The sequence below is a fragment of the Tenrec ecaudatus genome, chromosome 7 (assembly GCF_050624435.1).
Source record: "Tenrec ecaudatus isolate mTenEca1 chromosome 7, mTenEca1.hap1, whole genome shotgun sequence".
NCBI lineage: Eukaryota > Metazoa > Chordata > Mammalia > Afrosoricida > Tenrecidae > Tenrec > Tenrec ecaudatus.
In genome coordinates this window covers 127,620,291-127,632,775 of record NC_134536.1, presented here as the reverse complement: position 1 = coordinate 127,632,775, position 12,485 = coordinate 127,620,291, and the positions used below count along the sequence as shown (strand labels likewise).

Genomic DNA, 12,485 nt, shown 5'->3' with positions numbered 1-12,485 from the left:
CCCTGAGAGTCTGCAGTTTGTTGGGGATGTGTGTGTGGGGAGGGGTTCTCAGGAGGGTTGGGATTGCCTCTTCAGGTCGCAGGGGTTTCAATGACAGGAGAAAGTCTGTCTCAGGCTGGGGCCCAAAACTCAGCTGCCCCTGGGTCCACCTCCTTATCCCACCCCCTTGCAGCTCCCCTGCTGATTGCCTTGGTCACTTATCTTCTAAGCCACAGAAGTGGCTGTTATCTCCTGGGCTGCTAGAGACTTCTCAGAATGGCAGGCCCCAGGAGTTGTCGCCCAACATGCCTTCGCTCCCTTGGTAATTCTGGACCCCCACCCAGGAACCTACGCAGAAGACCTGCAGCCCACGCCTGAGCTCGGACCTGGTGCCTGCCCCGGTTCTTCTGCAGACAAGCACGGGCATCTGGTGAGTGCTTGGTCAGGCCGGGGGAGGTCCCGGAACACCACCCCAAATGGCATGACTTGACCCAGAGTTAGGCCAGCACGTGCCAGACATGGGGGGTGCCCCAGGACTGGCCTCCGGGCTGCCTGCTATCCAGCAGGGGAGCTGTTTTATCTGCTGTGCCAGGATGACTCTCCCTGAGGGACAGGGGGACAGGGGTTAGAGGGTGGAGGAATGGGGGGTTGGAACTTTGGGATGGTGCGGTCAACCAGGACTCTGGCCCCAGCCCTCCAGGCTTCCCTTTAGGGCTTCTCTCTTAAAAGGGGAAGAAGTCAAAGGCCTGGGAATGAGTCAGAGGAACTGAGGTGGGGGGGTGACCCTGGGGCAGGGGTCTCTGGGAGCCACTAGGCCAGGCAAAGCTGTGGGAGGACTGGGTCCACACACCTATTGTGAAATATTTTCCTGGAAAACTGCTTTGGAAGTAGGAAGCCCTTGAGCAGTGCCTGGACAGGAAGGTTGGGGTACCCGCCCCCCCAGCAGGGGTGCTGGAGGAGGGTATCTCCAAGAGGGACCAGCTCTTCAAAGCCCCCTCCAGCCATGGACCCAGGGGTCCCCTGGGAGGGACTGGGGAGGGCTCTCCAGCAGGCCTCAGTCTTGTGTCCCCCCACCCACCCACACACACACTCCCACACTTCCTCCTTGCCCTCTTTGTTCTATCAGCCACACTCTACTCACCTCCTCCTGCCCCTCCTTCCATTGTTGTCAGTGCCCCTGACCCCTCTCCTCCCACACTCCCAGGTCCCAGGCACACACTGCTGAGCTGGTGCATAAAAATAGCAGTAGCAGAGCCCGGCAGGGAGCCAGGTAGAGCCTGAGCTGCACTGGCCCGCAGGCCAGGGGCCCATAGGGGGCCAGGGAGCAGAGCCTGCCACACACCCAGGTGGAGCAGCTTGGGGCAGGGCCCAGCCAACCTCTCTCTGCTTCTGCCCCCAGCAAGCCTCCAAGGGAGGGAGCACTCTGCCCCAAGACCCTGGACTCTCCATAACCATGACAACCAATCAGCCTCAAGACAGGTATTGGGGTGAGGGTATTAACTAACTAACAGGGCTCCCAGCCCACTGGGTGTGGTGTGCTTTAGAGTCTGCCTGCCTCTGCTGACTAGCCTTCTGACTAAGTAGTCATGTTTGGGTCAGGGGTGGGTGCTGCGCTTGTGTGTGTGTGTATGTGTGTGTACATGGGTGTACGTACGTGCCTTCGGTGGGTGGGTGGCAGTCCCTCCCTGGCCTGTCAATATTTCCACTATTGCTCTCTAACTAGCCGGCCACTTTCGGCTCCTCTCGCCGCCACCGCCACCACCGAGAGGGACTTGGCAGCTCCTTGCGTTTCCCAAGCACATCTGGCGGAGCTGCCCTCCCTCAGCTGCCCAGCACCTCACCTCAGCTGACTTCTTCCCCACCGTGTCCTTCACCCACCCTTCCTCTAAGGCTCCCTTCTCCCACGCAGGGTGCTGCCAGAGTGCCTTTCAAGTTTGCCGCGCTATTGCCATTGGGCAAGCGTGTTTCAGGGAGAGGCTGACGCTTGATTCCAGGTCTCCAAAGGGTTAAGGGCTCAAGAAAGCTGAGAGCCGTAACTGTTGGTTGCTCACAGGTGCCCAGCGCAGGCCTCCCCATCACAGCCCCCCAAGCCTGCCCTGTCGGCCTCCCATGCCTCAGGGCCCAGAGTCAGGCCGCTACTGGCCTGGCACCTTGGGCGGGAGCTGCATTTCTGTGGGGCTCTTTTTGGATCTTAAAAGAGAGCCAAGGATTGCTGCCCCAGGGATGTTTGTGGAGGGAGAGGGTGTATAGAGAGGGAGTAAATACACGGCCCTTATTAGGCCCTCCTGTCCATCTTCGGGCTGCCTGCCCGCTCGCCCACCCAGCCTGACCTCAATATCCCTCGTCGCCTCGAGCTCATTTTTCTTTCCATCTCCACCCTCCCTGTTGCGCTCACTTACCGACAGCCTGGCCTTCCTGGCCCTCTGCTCTGCACTGTTTGACCCTTGCTGGGAGGTCCTCCCTGGTTTCTGGGCCTGTGAGTCAAGCCCACTGTGCCTTTCTCAAGGGGAGGATGCTGAGAGAATCTGGGGGCTTGCTTGCCATGGCCCGCTGATCCAGGCCAGTTTGTGAGCACCTTATGCTGAGCCCAGACATCCAGGGAGAAAGCTGGGGGGGAAGTGGGGGACAGTGGGGAGGCGGCGGCAGTCGTATGTGGGGATGAAGGTGGGGGAGCGGCTAACCCTCCAGACCAGGTTGACCTGCCCCAGACGGCCCTGAGGAGTAGGGTTTGGGGCAGTGCCCTGCCCAAAGCTGAGGCGGCCGGCGCTTGTTTACACCTCGGGGCCTGGTTCTGTCCAGGCCAGCGTCCTCCTTTCCCAGCCACTCTGAGGCACGGCCTGCCTGCCTCACTTGTCCCAGAGCAGGCTGGGAGTTCCTTGACCTCAGAAACCCTCTTTTGGAGAGCCACAGGATCCCTGCCCAAACACCATAATCAGTTCCAGCCTCCCTGGTGAGGGCAGGCGAGACACAGTCACTTGCTGTTTGCTCTCTACTCACCCGTCCAAAACCGACCCCGGATGTGGGGTCACGCTGGTTCCCAGCCTGCAGCATCCCCCGTTTTCCTGGGCTGAGAACCAAGGTCGTGTCGGCCATGTCATTTTGTCCCTTGTCCCGGACCTGCCTCCACGGTTCCCTTCCCCACACCAGCCCTGGATCCCAGTAAGCACACCTGTCGGAGGACACGTGTCCGTGGGCCCATCGACACAGAAGTCTCTAACCCAGTCTCCAGTCCCAATCAGAGGGGCACCTGGAGCAACGGCAGGTCAGGGAGGGTAGTGGGTGAGGGCATCACTTGGGTTCCCCCTCCCATCCCCCCACCCAGGTACAAAGCTGTCTGGATCATCTTCTTCATGCTGGGTCTGGGGACGCTACTACCCTGGAACTTCTTCATGACGGCCACACTGGTGAGGCTGGGCCCGGGCCCGAGGGGCGTGGCTGGCGGGCACGCAGGGCTTACCTCTGACCCATAGGCCCAGGGACAGATTTCAACATTCCTCCTCGACTCCCACAGTATTTCAAAGACCGTCTGGAAAGGCCCCAGAATGCATCCTTGGGCACTGCCCCAGTGGCCAAGGGCATCCAGGCCTCCGCCATGCCCCCTGCACCCTCTTCTGAGCGGACTTTTCTCAGCGACATCTTCAACAACGTCATGACCTTGTGTGCCATGCTGCCCCTGCTGATCTTCACTTGCCTCAACTCCTTCCTGCACCAGAAGTGAGACCACCCAACACCCCGCGAGAGTGTGTGTGTGTGAAAGTTTACAGAGCAAATTGCTTTTCAGTGGTTATTGGTTCCATTTACCCTTCCTTTTGTCCCCCTCTTGCCCCTCCCTCCCCCGCTTTTGAACTTTACTTCTGGGCAGATGCTACCTGTTGATGTGGTGGGGTTGATTGTTCTAAGGATCATCTATCATCGGGCTGACAGGTGGACCTCCGAGGTGCACTCAGTTCTCTGGTCTCAGGTTCAGAGGTCTCACACCAGGGTCTTTTTTAAAAAAACATTTTATTAGGGGCTCATACAACTCTTATCACAATCCATGCATATACATATATCAGTTGTATAAAGCACATCTGTACATTCTTTGCCCTAATCATTTTTTTTCTTTTCTTTTTTTACATTTTATTAGGGGCTCATACAACTCTTATCACAATCCACACATATATATTCATCAATCATATAAAACACATCCATACATTCTTTGCCCCAATCACTCTCAAAGCATTTGCTTTCCACTTAAGCCCTTTGCGTCAGGTCCTCTTTTTTTTTTTCCCTCCCTTCCCCCTCCCTCCCCACTCCCTCATGAGCCCTTGATAATTTATAGATTGTTATTTTGTCGTATCTTGCCCTATCCGGAGTCTCCCTTCCCCCCCTTCTCTGCCGTCCATCTCCCAGGGAGGAGGTCACATGTGGATCCTTGTAATCGGTTCCCCCTTTCCAACCCACTCACCCTCCACTCTCCCAGCATCACCTCTCACACCCCTGGTCCTGAAGGTATCATCCACCCTGGATTCCCTGTGCCTCCAGCTCCCACATGCACCAGTATACAACCTTTGCCCTATCCAGTCCTGCAAGGTAGAATTCGGATCATGGTAGTTGGGGGGAGGAAGCATCCAGGATCTGGGGGAAAGCTGTGTTCTTCATCGGTACTACCTCGCACCCTAATTAACCTATCTCCTCTCCTAAACCCCTCTATGAGGGGATCTCCAGTGGTCAACACTTGGGCCTCGGGTCTCCACTCTGCATTTCCCCCTTCATTCACTATGATATATATATATATACACACACACACATATATATATATATATATATTCTTTTTTTTTTGCAGGATGCCTTATCCCTGGTCCCTTTGGCACCTCATGATCACACCGGCTGGTGTGCTTCTTCCATGTGGGCTTTATTGCTTCTGAGCTAGATGGCCGCTTGTTCACCTTCAAGCCTTTAAGACCCCAGACACTATCTCTTTTGATAGCCGGGCACCATCAGCTTTCTTCGCCACATTTGCTTATGCACCCGTTTGTCTTCGGCGATCGTATCATGGAGGTGTGTAGCCAATGATATGATTTTTTGTTCTTTGATGCCTGATAACTGATCCCTTCGGGACCATGCGATCACACAGGTTGCACACCAGGGTCTTTCAGACCAGTAAGCCCTGTCTTTTTTTTTTTTTTTTTAATGATTTTGAGGTTTGTTGCTCCCTCCAGGACCACTCACTGCGATCCCTTCCGGGGGTCTCAGGCGCAGGAAGGCTGGGATGTGTGCAGTCCATCGGTCTAGTCCATCGGTCCGGTGGACTCCTTGTTCTCAGGCATTTGTATTTTCTTCCCTCCTACTTGCTGTGCATGGGCGGGGCCCAGGGTCATACTTTAGCTGCCCACTGGCAAATGTTTGTTTGTCGCCTGCTCTTGAGTCACAAAAGAATGGAAGTCAGTTTTGATTGTACTTTTTCCACTATTGTACCACTCAGACCAGTATTTGGATCTGCTGGGTAAGGAAACTGGGAGGTTGTCGAGGGCTGCCACCTACCCTCGTGCTGGTTTTGTATTGACTTTTTAATTTCAAATTAAGGAAAACATACTTTACATCGTTCACAGCCCAGCCCATCTGAACAGTGAGTTTCCGGATCGTGTCCTCCCACCCTGTGGATGCGGCTCTTTTCTTGTTTCCCCTCACTCTCCCTCCTTCCCCCACCTCTCTCTCCTCTCCCTGCCCCTCGTCATAGCCTGTAAAGTCTTTGGTTCGGTGTGGAAAGCCATTTTCCTTATTGCTATGGTATTTCTTAAATTCTATAATAATAATCTCATGAAATACGTATCTTGATGAGATTGACCAACTTCGCTGAGTGTGATGTCTTCTAATTTGGCTCACGTTGCGAGGTGCTTCACGATTCCCTCTTGGGTTTTTGGAGGTGCATAATACTCCACTGGGTGTATCTACCAGCATTCACCTATCCAGTCCGTCCCCGACAGGGGAGTTTTGGGTGCTTCCATCTTTTTGCTGTTACCGAAATTTCACCGATGCCCGTGGGTGTGCATGCCTCTGCTCGTGGTTCCTCCTGTGGCTCGACACAGTGGAGAGATGGCAGCGTCTCACGGGCATGTAAGGAAGCGCCCGGCTATTTTCCATCGTGGCCGTACGATGCTACAGTCCTGCCAGCAGTGTATGGGCACACCAGTATCCGCGTCCTCTCCAGCATTTTTGATTTTCTGGTTTTGATTATTTTTTAACACTGTCCCCAGAGTGCCTGTCGGGATGAGGTGGAAGCTCATCATTTTAATTTGCATTTCTTCTGTGAGTTTCAGCTGGCTGGAGGTCATCTTTAATAAATTATCTATTCATGCCTTGTGCCAACTTTAATTGGATGGCGTGTGCTTTTCTTAATCAAGGTGTTGCTTTTTGCTCTCAATTTGTTAAACGGGCCCTTTCTCAGATGGATCATTGCTGAATATTTCCCAGTCTGTGGGCTCTCTTTTCACTCCTTTGCTGAATTCGTTCTTTGGATGCACGTACAGGTGGTCCTCTTTTCAGAAGGTCTTGTGTCTCCGGACTGTGCTTGTTCTTCATTGTGTTTGGTGGTGTGTTTCTGCTTTGGACGAGGGCCCTTGAGCTTGTCCCTGGTTTTTCATGGACGATCGTTACTGCGCTTGGTGGGGTTTCTGGTGAGGTCTTGGATCCACCGTGGGTTTTTGTACGTGGTGTGAGCTGTGGTCCGGTTTCATTCGATTGCAGGTGGAGATCCAGTTTTCCCAGCACCACTTACTGGGAAAGGCCGCTCTTCCTCAATGAATATGTTGCTTGTCCCTAACCCAAAACCAGGCGTCTGGAGGACACTCAGCTGTTCTGAGACCCTGGTTGCTGTCCCCAAAGTAGGGTGTCCAGCCTGGTCTTTGCAGACCTCCCTGCCTCCCACGTCCCTCAGACTGCAGCCCCCTGGTTGATCGCCTGTCCTGCCCTCCTTACAGGGTCCCCCAGGCCGTGCGGATTCTGGGCAGCCTGGTGGCCATCCTGCTGGTGTTCATGGTGACAGCGGTCCTCGTGAAGACGCCCATGGATCCGCTGCCCTTCTTCATCCTCACCATGATCAAGATCATGCTCATCAACTGTAAGTCAGGCCGCAGCCTCCCCTACACCAGGCCACTGTTCTATCAACCAGGGTCAGCCCCAAAGGAGCCCCATCCTTCTCCCAAGCGGGAACGGGCATCATGGACTGGGGAGGCCCAGAGGCCTGGACCAGGGTTTGGAATGGGAGCAGAGAGAAGGGCCGCTCCGGGTCTGGACTCCCTGTGGGGAAAGCAGCAACAGCAGGAGGCTGTGTTCCCCTAACTGACCAGCTGCTGTCCTGTGCACTGACTACAGCAACCCTGTGCGTGTCCCTTGGTGGTCAGTCAACATGCTTGGCTGCTCGCTCGTGAAACGGAGTTCCCCCAGAGGTGCTTCCGTAGAAAGGCCCAGGGAGCAGTTCGGCTCTGATACACATGTGCCACATGAGTTGGGGGCTGACTTGAGGGCTTCTGGGCTGGTTTCCCACAGACCCCAGCCCCGTCCCCCCTCCTTGGCTGATGCCCGCCCTGTCCCCCCAGCGTTCGGTGCCATCCTTCAGGGCAGCTTGTTTGGGCTGGCTGGCCTCCTACCTGCCAACTACACCACCCCCATCATGAGCGGCCAGGGGTTGGCGGGCTTCTTCGCCTCAATAGCCATGATCTGCGCCATCGCCAGTAAGTCCAGCTGCCCACCCGCCTCCTGCCCTGGCTTTTGTGGACAAGGGTGTGGCACCTGGATCAGTACCGACACTGAAGACCCTGCCATCACCGCCCCCCCACCCTGCCCCAGGTGGCTCAGAGTTGTCGGAGAGTGCCTTTGGCTACTTCATCACCGCCTGTGGAGTGGTCATCCTGACCATCATCTGCTACCTGGGCCTGCCCCGGCTGGTGAGCACTGGACAGAGCGCCCCAGAGTGGAAATGGGGAAGCAGGACTCAGGAGACCTCACCTCCAGATCTCTGTCCCCCGATCTTTTCCTTTCTGACAGGAATTCTACCGCTTCTACCACCAGCTGAAGCTCGAAGGGCCTGCGGAGCAGGATACCAAGCTGGGCCTCATCAGCAAAGGTCTGAGTAGCCCGGGGAAGCCGGGCTGAGGCCAGCCGAGGCCGGTGTGAGCAATGACAAGGATGAGTGCTCGAGACAGCATAGGACACGGGGACAGGGAGGGGGCAGTAGGGCCTGGAAAGGAGAAAACCGAGATTTGGACTACCTGTGGTTGAAGCAATTTCAGGTTCTCAAGAAAGCAGCTGGGCCTGAGGCTCTGGGGCGAGGTGTGGGCTGGGCATAGGTGAGCCTGGGGGCTAGCTGAGGGGATGTGCTTCTAGCTAACCCCCGCCCTTTGGGGGAATGTTGCCTCTTGTCACCTCTCCCCGGAGAACTGAAGCTCCCTCTACAACCTTTCCTCTCCCAGGAGAGATGCCACAAGCCAGCAAAGAGGAGCCCAGGACCTTAGCCCCTGGCTCTCAGCCTGCATCCAGCAGCAGCCCCTCCATGAAAGCCATCCTCAGGAAAGTATGTGTGGCCCACTTCCCTCCTCCCTCTTTGCCCCAGGGCTTGGACGTGCGTGTGTCTGTGTCTCGGGTGGCCCTCTTTTCTGCAGGACCACCCTGAAACTATAGACATGGGTACGTCTCCGGCCTCTTCCCAGATCTCAGTCCTGGCGTTCTCTGTCTGCTTCGTCTTCACCGTCACCATCGGGGTATTTCCCGCCGTGACTTCTGATGTCAAGTCCAGCATTGCCGGCGACAGTGATTGGGGTGAGGGCGCCAGAGGCCCCCAGGGTAGGGCTGGAGACCGGAGGGCCTCTTCTCCCCAGCAAGACCGCCCTGGGTCTGCTTGCCCTTTCCTTGGCTGGGGAAACGGGGGTCGAGTGAGGGCCGGGACATGCTATCCTGTAATCCCCCAACTTTTCCAGGAAAGTACTTCATTCCGGTGTCCTGCTTCCTGACTTTCAATGTCTTCGACTGGCTGGGCCGGACCCTCACAGCCGTAGTCACATGGGTAAGTAGAGGGGACAGCCCTGGGGGAATGAAGGGGCAGGGATCTCACCTTGAGGCCCAGGAAGGGAACCTGAGAAGGCAGGCGGGGAAGGGACTATTTGTGTCTTACGCTCTTAAGATATGCGGCTAGGCATGCCACACGGGTGCGCACACACGTCTTGCTGAATCAATGCCCCTGAGGTTTCCTTCTGCTCCTGGGGCCCCAGCCAGCAGCACCCCTGGGCCTGCGTATTCTCTTGGGGCTGAGACCCAGCACTGCCTGGTATCCCGCACACAGCCTGGGAAGGACAGCCGCTGGCTGCCGGGCCTGGTGGTGGCTCGGCTGGTGTTCGTGCCCCTGCTGCTCCTGTGCAATGTGCAGCCACGCAACCACCTGCCCGTGATCTTTGAGCACGACGCCTGGTTCATCCTCCTTGTGGCCGCCTTCGCCTTCTCCAACGGCTACCTTGCCAGTCTCTGCATGTGCTTTGGACCCAGGCAAGTGGACCACTGCTGGGGACCTCTGGGGGGCGGGGGTAGTGCCCAGCAGAGGCAAATGGAGGCTGATCCTGGAACGTAACCCCCAGGGAGAGGACTGGGTGGGGGGTAGGGGCAAGGTGCCCAGGCTTAGGTGGAAAGAGGTTCTCAGGATGAGGGGGACTCGTCCGCCTCAAACGGAAGGAGCTGGGTCAGGGATGCAGGGTGGGGTGTAGGGGGTGTCCACTGCACACTGAGGGCCGGCTGGCGGTGGCCATGCCTTCTCACCCTTAGGAAAGTGAAGCCAGCGGACGCAGAGACTGCGGGAACCATCATGGCCTTCTTCCTGTGCCTCGGCCTGGCCCTGGGGGCTGTCTTCTCCTTCCTGTTCCGGGCAATTGCGTGAGCACAGATGGACAATAGGATCGCCCTGCCCCCCTACTGCCAGCCACCTTCCGCCTGTTAGGGATGGGCAGAAGTGGGGGGTGAGGGTTTCTCTTCTCTTCGAATGGACCTCTGGCCCAGGAGGGGGGCCCCTGTAGGTTGACAGTGGGAACCACAGTGGGCCTGGGGGCCAGAGTGAAGTGGTGTTGGGAGTGCAGTCTCCGCCTCAGCCCCTGCCCCCCGCCATCGACTTGGCTCTGTGTGGCCCCCACTTGAGCAGGACCCCAAAGTCTACTCGCTCAGTGGAGTACGTCTGTTAGGTCTCCATGGGTGTGTGTGCAGAGTTCTGCCCGAGCACCATGGCGACTGGCGCCCAGGACTGACCGTGATCCATCGTCCAGGAGGATGTTCCCCATGCCTAGTTCCAACCCTTCACACACCCTGCCCAAACTGCCATTATACTGCCATCTTTTTGTACCCGATAGAGACCTGGTGTCTTCAGAGACTATTACTAAATAAACAGACCTTTTCTTTTCACCTTTCTTTTTTTTTCCCTCCATGGTTCCCTGCTGTCTTCCAGCCATGGCTTCATGCCCAGGAGAAGGCAGAGAGCGAGTGGGCTGTGTATGTGTGTGTGTGGTATGAGCAAAGCTTGAGCTTGACCCAGCTGGGCCAGAGCTGGGCCTGGGAGCCCTCTTGCCCTCAGAGGGGTTGCAGTGCCCCCTACTGGGGCCACAAGGGAGGGCCAGGCCTGGAGCCCAAACACTGACCCCGACCCAGGCCAGTGTTTCCTTGTGACTCCCGTCCTTCTCTGTTGTCGGCACCACCACCCACTGGGCTGCCCTCAGGCCCAGGGGGACTGGCCAGTATGGGGTTCCCCCTCTGTCCCCCACCTCAACCTCTGGCGGCACTCCCACACTATCAGGCAGGAAGAGGCTGAGGCCTGGCAGCCTGCCCCGACACAGACACTGAAGCCCAGCCTGCCTGGGGAACAAGAGGCCTATGTGCCTGCTGTCTCCGTGAGGCTGAGCCCTCCCCGGCTCCCCACAGACTGGCCTTGGGAGGGTGGGGGTAGGTTGTTTGAGGCTGCAAGGGTGGCTGGGGCGGGGCCCTTTCTCAAGAATGGCACCCCCGAGACGACGCCATCCCTCACCCCAATTAGGGTGGTGAAGAAAGTCACTGGATGGGGGATTGAAGTCTGTTCTCGTGTGTCAGAGCAGGGTCCACAACTGGATGTGGGTGCGGAATCAGATCATTCCTGTCCTCTCAGATTCAAAAGGGAGGCATTACTCCCCACCCCCAGTGTGTGGGAGTCACGCTGTGAGCCCTTCCTCTTCCTCTGCCCTCTGCCCTCACAGCCTTGGTGGCTGAGGGGGTCCCGTGTTGGACCCCAGCCGCCCAGAGGGAGAAAGATGAGGCTGTCTACTCCCATCAAGATTAGTCCAGGACACCCTAGGGAGAAGCTCTACTCCATTAGGCACCCTGTGATCCAGAATCACCCGGGTCTGCTTTGTTCCTCCCACACTTCCTCATTGTACTCCCTACTCAGGGAATCCTCTTGGGTTTTGTCCTCTCCGAGCCAGCCACTGGGCTTCTGGCCCAGGTGCCTCCCAGGGTCAGGCCGCCTCCTGCCTAACCTTATGACTTCCTCCCTCCTTCCTCGGACTCTAATCCATCCCACACTGGGTGTCAGAGTCTCCTGACCTCTCTGCACAAGCGGGGAGACCACTGTGGACTGCAGGGGCCCAAGCCTGAGTCCTGTGAGGTGGAGCTGGGACCCGCCCCCACCCCCTTCCTCTCCCCAGTTTGCCCCCCACCCAGGACGCTGCCCCTCCTGGTCTAGATCATCAGTCCCAGTGGCCATACTCAAGATGGGGGTGGGGTGGGAGTAGGGAAGCACTCAGAGCCAAGTGCTTACTCAGGACAGCTTCTTGTTCTCTGCTGCTGGGCCCTGCCCCGAGCCCTCTGGAGCAAGTGCTCCAACTCTGCGTCTATGGGCTGTCCGCCCTCCCACCTCGACCCAGCCCCCAGCTCTCTCATGCCATCATCACTCATGCTACCGCTGCACCACTATCCCACCACCGTCCACCTTACCGCGCCTCGCCTGCCCTATGTCCCAGGAAGCCTACGGGGGGGGGGGGTGGGGGGGAAACACATGGATCCAATGGAACAACCTCATTAGGGCTCCACCCACTTTGCATGAGCCCATCCCCCACAAGGGTGCCCGCGCACCAGGCTTACATTATTAGCAAGTGGTCTGATGGTATGAGGAGGCCTGGCGACACAGCGATGACAAGTTGGGTTGCTAACCACAAGGTCAGCGGTTTGAAACCAGCAGCTCCGTGGGTGAACAATGAGACTTTATAAGCCCTTAATAGAGTTAACCGTTCTGTCCCATGAGGTTGCTAAGAGTCGGCATCAGCTCAAAGGCAGTGAGTTGTGTTTTTTTATCCACTCTTGGTAGGAGCCCAGTGGCCTGGTGAGCCATGTACTGCTAACCAGAAACTCAACAGGTGGAAACCAGCCACTCCGCAGGAGATTGATGAGATTTTTCTACTCTATAGTCATGGGGCAGTTCTATGCAGCCCTATTTATTTTTTATTCATTTTATTGGGTGCTCGTACAGA

General features: G+C 56.9%; 1 protein-coding gene across 1 annotated transcript; it reads left to right on the top strand.

The window, feature by feature from the left end:
* Positions 1-331: 331 nt before the first annotated feature.
* Positions 332-10,378, top strand: SLC29A1 (solute carrier family 29 member 1 (Augustine blood group)). The gene is made up of 13 exons (XM_075555022.1): positions 332-409; positions 1,379-1,458; positions 3,302-3,383; positions 3,491-3,693; positions 6,939-7,078; positions 7,557-7,691; positions 7,807-7,904; positions 8,005-8,083; positions 8,430-8,530; positions 8,667-8,775; positions 8,934-9,019; positions 9,296-9,495; positions 9,769-10,378. The coding sequence occupies exons 2-13, from the start codon at positions 1,433-1,435 to the stop codon at positions 9,878-9,880; spliced, it is 1,371 nt and encodes a 456-aa protein (XP_075411137.1). The 5' UTR covers positions 332-409; positions 1,379-1,432; the 3' UTR covers positions 9,881-10,378.
* The last annotated feature ends 2,107 nt before the right edge of the window (positions 10,379-12,485 follow it).

Excerpts from the sequence above, each read along its gene's own strand:
- SLC29A1 (XM_075555022.1), top strand. The coding sequence starts at position 1,433 with ATGACAACCAATCAGCCTCAAGACAG. Across the intron at positions 3,384-3,490 it reads TCTTCATGACGGCCACACTG|TATTTCAAAGACCGTCTGGA; the intron begins GTGAGGCTGGGC and ends CGACTCCCACAG. Across the intron at positions 3,694-6,938 it reads AACTCCTTCCTGCACCAGAA|GGTCCCCCAGGCCGTGCGGA; the intron begins GTGAGACCACCC and ends CCCTCCTTACAG.